The sequence below is a fragment of the Microcaecilia unicolor genome, chromosome 14 (assembly GCF_901765095.1).
Source record: "Microcaecilia unicolor chromosome 14, aMicUni1.1, whole genome shotgun sequence".
Lineage (NCBI taxonomy): Eukaryota > Metazoa > Chordata > Amphibia > Gymnophiona > Siphonopidae > Microcaecilia > Microcaecilia unicolor.
In genome coordinates this window covers 29,381,976-29,393,790 of record NC_044044.1, presented here as the reverse complement: position 1 = coordinate 29,393,790, position 11,815 = coordinate 29,381,976, and the positions used below count along the sequence as shown (strand labels likewise).

Here is an 11,815-nt window from a genome sequence, read left to right as displayed (position 1 = left end):
TTTGTTTTTCCACATGGTTAATGTTCTAAGCTATGTTCTTTCAGTGTCTTTCTGTGCAAACATTTGTAAGTCTTTAAATAGAGGAGATGGTTTGCCTCCTCTCTTGGGATCCTATGCACTAAAGCTTATTTCCCATAGATACAAACTGTGAAAATGTATTTACAGCATAGCCTCCGAGATCTATCCTTCTCTGTATATTGAGATTATATCTGGATAAAGGTATTATATAAATTTAAACACTATAATTGTCGGATTTAATAGACTTACCACCAAGAAACGCCAAAAGATCATCCCGAACTTTCCTCAACCTCCACTTCCCTAATTGCAAGGGCTTGAAATACAAAACACTGCACGCGTCAACCTTTTCCTACATGAGCACGCAGTATTGGAATTCATTGCCACGCAACCTGAAAACGATCCACGAGCAAAAAACCTTCCGCAAACTACTGAAGACCCACCTCTTTGAGGAAATTTACGGAAAGAACCAAAACACATAACACCGCACTCACTGTTCAACAATGCACCACTACAGCCACTATGAATTCCCATCCCCTACCTCACCTTCTCATCTCCCGCAAACTTACCTCACTCATACCTTACTCACAGAAAATGTATACCAAATGCTTGCCTGTTATTATATACCGCCCCTCCTGTTTCCCGCGGGTTCCCTCCAATGTATCGCCCCTTTTAGTTTCCCATTCTTTCCTTCCAATGTCTCAATGATCTTTTCCATTATTATATTCCTTGTTACAAAACTTGTCTCTCATAACGCTTCATAATGTAATCCATAACTGAGCTGTAACAAAATGTACTTCCAGTTTTCATAATGTATTGTAAGCCACACTGAACCCGCAAAAAAGGTGGGAAAATGTGGGGTACAAATGCAATAAATAAATAAATAAACCTTTTTTATACGAGTAGAAGTGTTCTTTGTTCTAAAATAGTTCTCTACTCTCTTATCATTAATTCTTTCATTTCTAATCTGATTAAACGGAAAAGATTTTCAAGCATCGCTTTTCTCACTCTGTTAAACGAAATGTTTAAATAGATCAGAAGAGGCTTCTGTTTGGAGAAACCACTGGAGCACTGTATTTCTGAAATAAAAACAATTCAAGTCAAAATTAAGTTAGGAAACAAAGAAGTTATGTAACACATTTCATTTAATGAAAATTTAAGGATGGATTCGCAGTGTGCTTAAAGTGGGCAAGCTTGGTCATGACCTCTTTCAACAATGTTGAGCTGTCTGGCTGCTAATATTAAACAGCACGTAACCAGGTAATGCCATTGAATTTCGGCTCTGGCTGCCCTGACACAATCCACGCAGTATCAGGGTGGTCTGGGGCAGAGTTGTGGAGGGCTTGGAAATCATTCGGGCATCAGCAATAGTCATTTCTAGAACCTAAATACCTAATCAGGCAGGTAGGACCACAGAAATATGATCTAGCTTGGTGGTCTAATTAAATCAGTGCTGCTCAACCCAGTCCTTGAGGCACATCTAGTCCTGTCAGATTTACAGGATCTCCACAATGAATATGCATGAGATTGTGAATATGTTGGAAAATCTAATGGAACTAGGTATGCCTCAAGGACTGGGTTGAGAAGCACTGAGGGAGTTACATTTAGATATACTTGGTATTTTCCTGTCCTTGGAAGGCTCACAATCTAATCTTTGTATCTGAGGTAAGGGAGGGTTAAGAGGCTTGCCCAAGGTCACAAGGAGCAACAGTGGGATTTGAACTGGGCACATCTGGCTGTTAAGACTGGTGCTCTATTCACTAGGCTACTCCTCCACTCCAAGTTTGCAAAACAAAAAAGTATATTCAAGCCCATCATCAAATATCTAGGTCTACCTTAGCTGACAACAGTCAGATCTTGAAAAAACACTCACCTCCAGCAGCTGAATATTGGCCCGTTAGTGTCTTCTTAATTAACTGAAAAAAATTGACCATGAAAAGTAATGAAGATATGTGATTTGAGATGCGGTTAGGTTATTGACTATCAGCTGATGTAATGAACAGTAGTGGTTGGTGGACTTCAGCAGTTTTCAATCTAATGCTTTAAGTTGGAGTTCTGCAGTAATGCAGAAGGGCTTAATCTAGTGATGTATTATGAAGATCGTTTTGCCTAGTTCAGTAATGGGGAAATTTTCCATTTCAAGTGGTCCATTGGTTACTGAGTTTCCACCTCATTTTCCTTCTATCAGGCTAAAATTCTGTACAGAGCACTGAGAGGGAGCAGGAAACTCATCTCTCCTTGAAATTTATCTAGCCCTAATATGGACATTATTAACTGAATGAATAGGAGATTGCATCGGCCAACAAACGATGGATGACCTCTTTTCTTTAGCAGTGATTATATCAAGTTTGGGGGAGTGGGGAAGTTAGTAAATGGATTCACTTAGGTTAATATTGCAAGGAGAGGAGGGAAGTAAAGCTTAGGAGGAGGGGGAACAGAGTTAGGTTTTACTGTCTCACTGCATACTCTCTCAGTTGATGAACTGGAGATGTTAAGAGCCTCTTCGTTACCTTGAACCTTTAATAGAATTAAACTCATTCTTCCTCTATTGTTCTTGAGTGGAAACAGGGAATGATGCAGATGGAAAAAAATTGCAAGATGAATAATGAACATTAAAAAAAAATACTTAGAACAAATCAGCAAATGTTTTCATTTCATACCTTCTCAGAAGCAGGAAAGATGAATAATACGGCTTTGATGTTATGCTTTCTAGACAAGCTGGTTCGTTTTCAGACTTTGCCTTCATCGGGATTTAGCCTATTCCCGATTCTCAATACAATAGATCCTTCTCAACATCTGATACCAGAATATCCTTAGGACTCTACGCAGTTATCAAAGAAACTTTGTTCTCTTAAAAGGTGGAATTTTCTCACCTGAAGAGCTTTACAGCAAGCGCCAATGACTTGAATATGTGAAGATTGATCGCAACCCCGTTAGAAGAATTCAAGAGTGCTCAACAAAATCAATATTCAGAAGGTTATAATTAACCTAAAAATGTAATCATGGCGAGATAATACATTTAACTACATTTCTCTCCTCTCATCCAGAGTTACTTCTAATGTCTTAATTATAAGCAACAAATAAATAGGTAAAAATAGGGGTGAGTTGCCAAGAGCAGTCGGTTGAAAGTCACAAATTATTTAGGTACTCAAGAAATGTGAATTACTTCAAGTAAGTACTTTTATCTTAAAGAGGAAAAGGCCTCGAGAAAACCCCTTGACTATTACAAAAGTCAAAACTGGGGTTGGACTTCCTCATCATCGGCCCTAAAACCTCTAATATTCAGACTTTAATAGGCTAAAGAGTATGTAAACAAAACTTAGCTCAAGGGTAAGTCAGTCTCAGTGGTCCCTTGATGTTCTGAAGTATGTAGGGAAATGTTTTGGCCTTCCTATAATTTGTAGGCAGATCATTCCCATCTGTGTTTGCATGGAAAAATGTGATTATGCAGGAATCTAGTTATATTTATCAGTGGCACCCATGAGACCTAATTTGTAACTAAAAGTATAGAATCAAATTTACAGATTCCCTTCTATGACTATTAACCAGAGTACAGCACAGACAAACTTTTCTAATACAGAGATACAGGAAGTGACAGAGTATAAAAGACTTAGGACATTTAATTGTCAAAATGAATGCACCGCATCTGTAGAGCAGGTTTGTGTTAGGAGCCTTCCCAGCATCTGACCATGTGGGGGCCAACTCTGTAAGTGGGGGCCCCAAAGCCACACAGTGAGTTACTATTCTATAATGGCAACTGGGCACCCAGATTATGTACTAGAATACTGGTGCAACCAGGGTCGTAGCCAGACCTCACGGTGGGAAGGGGCCAGAACCTAAGGTTGGGGGCACATTTTGAGTGCCACCCTGCCGCCCCCCCCCCCAATGCCACACTTCGCCACCTCGCCCCCTCACAAACAAATACCTTTACTGGCAGGGGTCCCCAACCTCCACCGGCCGTACCCTTCTTCAGCGCCCGTCTCTGGCGCAGCCGCATTCGCTGCCCTGCTTTTCTTTCTTCTTGCTCCTCCTGTGCACGCTGACGCTCCTTCTCAGTTTCACGTAAAGGAGCGTCAGCGTGCACAGGAGGAGCAAGAAGAAAGAACCGTCGCTGAAGAAGGCTTCGGCTGGCGGGGGTTGGGGACCCCTGCCAGCCAAACCAGGGGCCCGGATGAAATTTGCTGGGGCCCAGGCCCCCTTGGCCCCCCATAGCTATGTCCCTGGGTGTGCAACCCAGCATCGGCATGCCTAAAATCTAGCTGCTCACAGTTGTACCATCCATAGACCTGCCATGACTGCAAGCTCCTAAATTCATCAAGAGCGCTCATATCTTACTGTATTCTGTAAGATGCAAGCAGAAGTGGTAGCCCCACCCACATATTCCTCTTCTAGGCTCCACCCCTGTTAGCAGTCCCCTTGCATCTACATTCTAGGGCTAGATTCTATTAATGATACCCTAATAAATTGCCGCTCAAAAATATGTCTAGGCATGTTCTATAAGTTACGCCTAGTTAGGTACGGTTTATAGAGTATGCCTAGGTATTTTTTTCTGGCGTGGTTTATAGAGTACACCTAGCGCCAGTCCCTGTGATTAAATGTAGGTACGGCCATTTACAGCACTAAGCAAAACTTGGTGTATGTTCCCATGCCTAACTTAGGTGCAGAGTGGGTGTATTCTATAACACTGCAAGTAAATTTTAGGAACACCCCCTGACCCACCCATGCTCCTCCCATGGCCACAGTCCCTTTTGAGACCCACATGATAGAATTTATGTGCACCACTTTATAGAATACACTTAGCAAGTTGTGTTGACATTGTAAGTAGTATTCTACACCAAACCCGAAAGAGATACCTATGTATAGATCTTACAAGTGGTGTAATTTTGTTTACGGAGGAAAAGCCTCTCTCACAAGCCAGTAATGAAAACGACAGTCGATGTGCACCACGGACCCTGATGCAGAAATAGGAACTCGGGCCGAAGTTGGGCTGTGGAAACGACAGTCGATGGGCACCACGGACCCTGATGCAGGAATCGGAACTCGGGCCAAAGTTGGGCCATGGATGGTGATAACAGACTGATCAGCCAGAGAAATAAGTGAACCTCATCACACTAACTTGAAATAAAATAGAATATTTTTGTGAGGTATAATTTATGCTGACCACCAAAGAGGTTTTTTAGCCTGGAATGAATAGATGGAACTCCCATAGGTTGAACCAACAATCAACAAAGAGTATCCTATCGTTATTTGAGGCTTTTCCTCCGTAAACAAAAATACACCACTTGTAAGATCTATACATAGGTATCTTTTTGGGGTTTGGTGTAGAAACGCACTGTGATACTCTATTGTGCTCTGGGTTGATATTTTAGAATTGTAAGTAGTATACCATGCCATACTTTGTATTGTTATTTGAATATTTTTATTGCTGTAATTGTCTATTGCTTATGTTTGATTTATTCTTACTGTACACCGCCTTGAGTGAATTCCTTCAAAAAGGCGGTAAATAAATCCTAATAAATAAATAAAAGGCATTGGGTAACTTATAGCTACGAGACGATCTTTGGACATCACAGAAAGAAGGAAAACATCTGTGGTGGGAAGGTAAAAGTAAAAATAAGACTGAGCAATACACGTATTGTAGGAAATTACTTTTTTTTCTGACACAAAGGTGATCAAGAGTTTAGGGACGGTTACAGAAACACAGAAGGCTTCTAGAATGGATGAATTGACTAGGAAGAAATACATGGAGTGTACAAGCGATTGGTTCATGTATATTAACAGAATGATTAAAATGTTCCCCATTAGGGTGGCAAGGTAAGTCATAAAAAGCATCCCATGGCTTTTTCTACCATCTCTATGCTGACGACTCCCAAATCTACCTTTCTACCCCTGATATCTCACCTTGCATCCAAACCAAAGTTTCAGCGTGCTTGTCTGACATTGCTGTCTGGATGTCTCAACGCCACCTGAAATTAAACATGACCAAAACCGAACTTCTCATTTTCCCCCCAAACCCACCTCCCCACTCCTCCCGTTTTCTATTTCTGTTGATGGCTCTCTCATTCTCCCTGTCTCCTCAGCTCGAAAATTTGGGGTCATCTTTGACTCTTGTCTCTCCTTCTCTGCTCATATCCAGCAGATCACCAAGACCTGTCGTTTCTTTCTTTACAACATCCGTAAAATCCACCCCTTTCTTTCCGAGCACTCTACCAAAACCCTCATCCACACCCTTGTCACCTCTCGTTTAGACTACTGCAATCTGCTTCTTGCTGGCCTCCCACTTAGTCACCTCTCCAATTGGTTCAAAACTCTGCTGCCCGTCTCGTCTTCCGCCAGGGTCGCTTTACTCATACTATCCCTCTCCTCAAGTCGCTTTACTGGCTCCCTATCCATTTTCGTATCCTGTTCAAACTTCTTCTACTAACCTATAAATGTACTCACTCTGCTGCTCCCCAGTATCTCTCCACACTCGTCCTTCCCTACACCCCTTCCCGTGCACTCCGCTCCATGGATGAATCCTTCTTATCTGTTCCCTTCTCCACTACTGCCAACTCCAGACTTCGCGCCTTCTGTCTCGCTGCACCCTATGCCTGGAATAAACTTCCTGAGCCCCTACGTCTTTCCCCATCCTTGGCCACCTTTAAATCTAGACTGAAAGCCCACCTCTTTAACATTGCTTTTGACTTGTAACCACTCGCCTCCACCTACCCTCCTCTCCTCCTTCCTCTACACATTAATTGATTTGATTTGCTTACTTTATTTTTTGTCTATTAAATTGTAAGCTCTTTGAGCAGGGACTGTCTTGCTTCTATGTTTGTGCAGCGCTGCGTACGCCTTGTAGCGCTATAGAAATGCTAAATAGTAGTAGTAGGAAATCTGCACATGAAGAGACCTGGGGAATCCTTCCAGGTTGAATTCTGTCTTGAAGGTCTCATTCTTCACTTTTATGATGGACTTTACATCTGCATCAATGACAGAAAAATCCAGAAAGTTAGATACTAAGTCCTTCACTGCATGGGGTGAGTCCGATCGCTATGGTTGAGAACTGGAATACACTGAATATTCTGATTTGGGTCTATACTGACTTTTCCATTGACTCTTTTTGTTTATGGAAAAGGTGCTTTGTTTTCCACTGTGTTTAATGTTCTAATCTCTGTTCTTTCATTTGTCTTTCTGAGCATGTATTTGTAAGACTTGAAATAAAGAAAATAGTTTGCCACCTCTCTTTGGATCCTATACACTAACCTCCATAGCGAGCCAGTCAACACTGATAATTGGGTGTTAACCCATTATCGCTTAATTGGGAGATGCATATCAGATCTGTGCCTATGATGTTACATGCACATATGATCTGTATCTAACTTCAATTGAATATATCTATACGGAGGCATGATTAGGGACGTTCTGGGAGCATTCCATAGGCATTCCTAAAATTTGGTATATAAATATAGAATAGCACCTAAATGTAGGTACCTGCTCATAGCAGGCCTAATTCCAGATGTCTACATTTAGGCATGGTTATGCGCTAAACGTGATTCTATAAAGGATGTGTACATAAGTAATGCCACACTGGGAAAGACCAAGGGTCCATCGAGCCCAGCATCCTGTCCACGACAGCGGCCAATCCAGGCCAAGGGCACCTGGTGAGCTTCCTAAACGTACAAACAATTCTATACATGTTATTCCTGGAATTGTGGATTTTTCCCAAGTCCATTTAGTAGTGGTTTATGAACTTGTACCCCTTATAGAATCGTGCTAAATGCGTTATTTTTTCAGCACCAATTTTGTAGGAGCCATAAATAGAATTTGGCCCTAAGCTTATTCCCCGCAGTTATCTAGATATTTCCCTTTGAATATCAGGATCTAAATTATTTTAAATAAATGACATAAACAAATATAAGTATTTTATATCACTTCTATTCTTATCTCTCCTGTATCATCAAAAGCTGTGTCAAGTACCATTTTCCACCATGGCTTTTTATTTTAGTTCAAAAAGTTTTATTATGATTTTAATAACAAACAAGAAAAAAAGACAATAGAACCATGTACAATCGGTAATACGTAATAACACCCCCCCAACACAAACACACACACATCTACTGTGAGTCATGCCATCATGAAATAAAACAGCACGGGAAAACCAAGTAAAAGAAAAACCACGCCTTCAACAATAACAGCATCAAAACGTCTGGATCTCTCCCGATCCTCTGTAGCCCCCCCCCCCCCCCAATTCTCATGCTTCGTTTATATGGCTGAAGCCTTCATGGCTCAAGTATGACGCTCTGTCACATCTGCCCTGCCCAGTGCCACAACTGCAAACAGTGGTAGCAAACCAAGGCTGATACCATGATCAACTTCGGTCATACGTACTAGATTTACACTATCGTCCCTTCTAATTCACAAATGGGATCCACTGACCATGTTCCTATCATCAAGACTAGGAGAGCGATATTGCAGTTTCAGAGAAGCTATCTGCCAAATGATATTGCTTTATCACCCTATATGGTAGGAGATTGTAGCCACCAAAGCTTAATATACATATTGCAACAATGTGAGTATTCAACACTGTTCACAATACTGGTCCATCTCAAGAATAATTCGGACAAGTCATAAAATATATACCTATAAGACCAGAAAGGACTCTTCTCCAAATCGCACATGAAGAAGGGACCACTATGATCTTGAAAGCTCACACGCTATAGTGTATTTTCAAACATTTTTCTGTTTGTTACACAAAAGGTATCGGAAATGATCAAAAATCTAATTTTTTGGAATTCTTGGAATGTAGAAGATCCCTGAGGACTTTTTTGACTTTCTCATTCCTTAAAGTATAAATGAAAGGATTCAGTAGGGGGGTGAAAATGCTACTCACCACAGACACCACTTTGTTTGTATACAGCCAGTTTGACTGCATCGGCCTTACCGATATGAAAAGTGCACTCCCAAACACTAAGCAGACCATGGTAAGATGAGAAGTACAAGTGGAAAAGGCTTTCTGTTGCCCCTTAATGGATTGCATTCTCAACATAGTAGAGATAATGTAGATATATGATAGAATGGTCAAAACTAAAGGGCCCAGCAGCACAGTAGACGCAACAATCATAACCATTAGCTTAATGAGTTGGGTGTCAGCACAGACCAGTGTTAACATCGATGAAGCATCACAAAAGAAGTGCTCGATGACATTGGGGCCACAGAATGGCAGCTGGTGGATCAAAATACTTGTAGGAAGAAGAAAGAAGAAAGCAGATACCCAACAACCGAGGACCAAAGAGATACAGATTCTGCTGCTCATGATGGTGGAATAATGCAGTGGATGACATATCGCTACATAACGGTCCATGGACATGACTGTAAGGAGGAAAAAATCTGTAGCATAAAGGTAAAAATATAAATAAGATTGAGCATTGCAAGCAGCAAAAGAAATTGAGTTTCTATCTGTCACATAGTTTAGGAGAACTTTAGGGACAACCACTGCAATGCAGAAGGTTTCTAGAAAGGATAAGTTCACCAGGAAGAAATACATAGGCGAATGCAGTCGATGGTCCAGACATATTATCACAATGATTAAAATGTTGCCACCTAAAGTGGCAATGTAGACCATGAAAAGTAGTATGAAAAGGGAAATCTGTATCTGAGAAGACCCAGGGAATCCTTCTAGGATGAATTCTGTCACGAACGTCTCATTCTTCAGTTTCATAGAGAACTTTGAATCTGCAGCAATGACACAAAACATTAAAATTGGCGATATCACGTATCATTTCTTGGTAGAATTTCTGTTCGTCAATGTTTTGCCACCTACAATCCTATCATTGGGGTGGTGTAGCAATGTCAGGTTTCAAGGGTGCCCTTTCTACTGTAGCTGTGTTAAGAGACCCCTAAGTGGGTTTTTTTTCACTTTTATTCCTTGAGCTGTATGTCATATAGATTCTCCTTCATTATAGGTAGCTTCAAGTGAAACATGGTCAAATGACGATCAGACCGGGGTACTTCCAAATGAAATGGCTGACACTTTCGGAGAGAGCAGTACGCAAAACTCTCAATTACTGAAATATTGCTACTCCGCCCTCAATGGTAGGAACAGGATCGGAAGACTCCTCCATACCTTAAAGGAAATGTTGGTTATGCTAAAGATTTCAGTGGAATATTATGCTTTCGATTGAGTCGGAGAACCAGGAATCTTATTGTCTTTATCTTCATTCAAATTTTATATCCCACATTACAAACTATACTGCTTGTTGAAAATAGTTTACATAAATTCACAGCCACAAAATAAAAAAAAAGAATTCATATGAAATCAAATCTATGACTAAGGTACGCTGAAAAATGGCTTGTGCTGTTGTAGGGTCTATATTTCAGCGTGCCTGCGAAAAAAAGGCCTTTTTTTGGGGTCAAAAATGGATGTGCGGCAAAATAAAAATTGGCCTTACCACTACCCATTGACTTAGCAGTAAGGTCTCACGCGTTCACCGGGCAGTAATTGTCAGTGTGTACACTGACAATTACCAACTGGTTAGCACCATGCAGTAGAAAAAAAAAATATTTTCTGCCGTACGTATCGGACGCACGTAAAAAATGGAATTACCACCCGGGGCATGCATTAGCCAGGTGATAGTTAAATTAAATTGCGCACCTAAATTACCCATCTGTAATTCCTGGACTGACTAGTCCATCTCTAGGCCAACTTGTGATATGTCCTTGAACTGAATAGGTACAGGCGGAATACAAGACCTGGAATAACATAACATAACATTACTGGGGTGCAAACTTCCAGAGGGATCCTGTACTAGTCAACAGCAAAAACAAAATAGATTCCTACTTCAGGCACAGCTCCTTCTGACTCTGGGCAAGTCACTTAACCCTCCATTGCCCCAGGTACAAATAAGTACCTGTATATGTAAGCCGCATTGAGCCTGCCATGACTGGGAAAGCGCAGGGTACAAATGTAACTAAAATAAAATAGATACTATTGGAGATTCTACATGGAATGTTGCTACTGTTGGAGATTCTACATGGAATGTTGCTATTCCACTAGCAACATTCCATGTAGAAGGCTGCGCAGGCTTCTGTTTCTGTGAGTCTGACGTCCTGCACGTACGTGCAGGACGTCAGACTCACAGAAGCAGAAGCAGAAGCCTGCGCGGCCACATTGGTGATCTGCAAGGGCCGACTTCTACATGGAATGTTGCTAGTGGGACTCTGGGCAAGTCACTTAACCCTAAATTGCCGCATGTAAGCCGCATTGAGCCTGCCATGAGTGAGAAAGCGCGGGGTACAAATGTAACTAAAATAAAAAATAGATTCTGTTAACATATTATAGACTTACGGATTTATTGAGGCATGAGCTTTAAAAGACAAGAGTCTGCTTCATCAGATGTCCTTTTGTTATTTTACTGAAGTGTAGTTATAAACATTGGTAAGACCCGTGGGGCTTAATCTGTAACCAAAAGCACGGGGACTATTTTTCAACAGTATCTAAAGAGAGAATAATGGATCCTGAATATTATCAGTAGGTCGTCTGACCCTAGGTGTTTTTTTTAATGGATTTTATGGTGTTTATTTGTCAGGCAATTAGTGGCTTTGGGTTTACATTTCAGTGGATTTAATTTTGAAAAACATATTCCTTTTTTTTAAATTATGCTTTTAATATATATCCACCTATGTGAATTAAGGATAAAGAATCGATACAGGATATATTAATAACATGAAAAAAGCTAATGATCATAACAAAACTTGACTCTGTATAGTCCACAACCTGAAGGGGAGCAAGAACCAATACCCTTCAAGGAATAGGGAATTA

The 11,815-nt window shown here is 40.9% G+C and overlaps 1 protein-coding gene across 1 annotated transcript; it reads right to left on the bottom strand.

Annotated features, from left to right (window-relative positions):
* Positions 1–8,767: 8,767 nt before the first annotated feature.
* On the bottom strand, positions 8,768–9,715 carry LOC115457325 (olfactory receptor 6T1-like). Its single transcript, XM_030186744.1, has one exon. The coding sequence runs from the start codon at positions 9,713–9,715 to the stop codon at positions 8,768–8,770; it is 948 nt and encodes a 315-aa protein (XP_030042604.1).
* Positions 9,716–11,815: the final 2,100 nt, after the last annotated feature.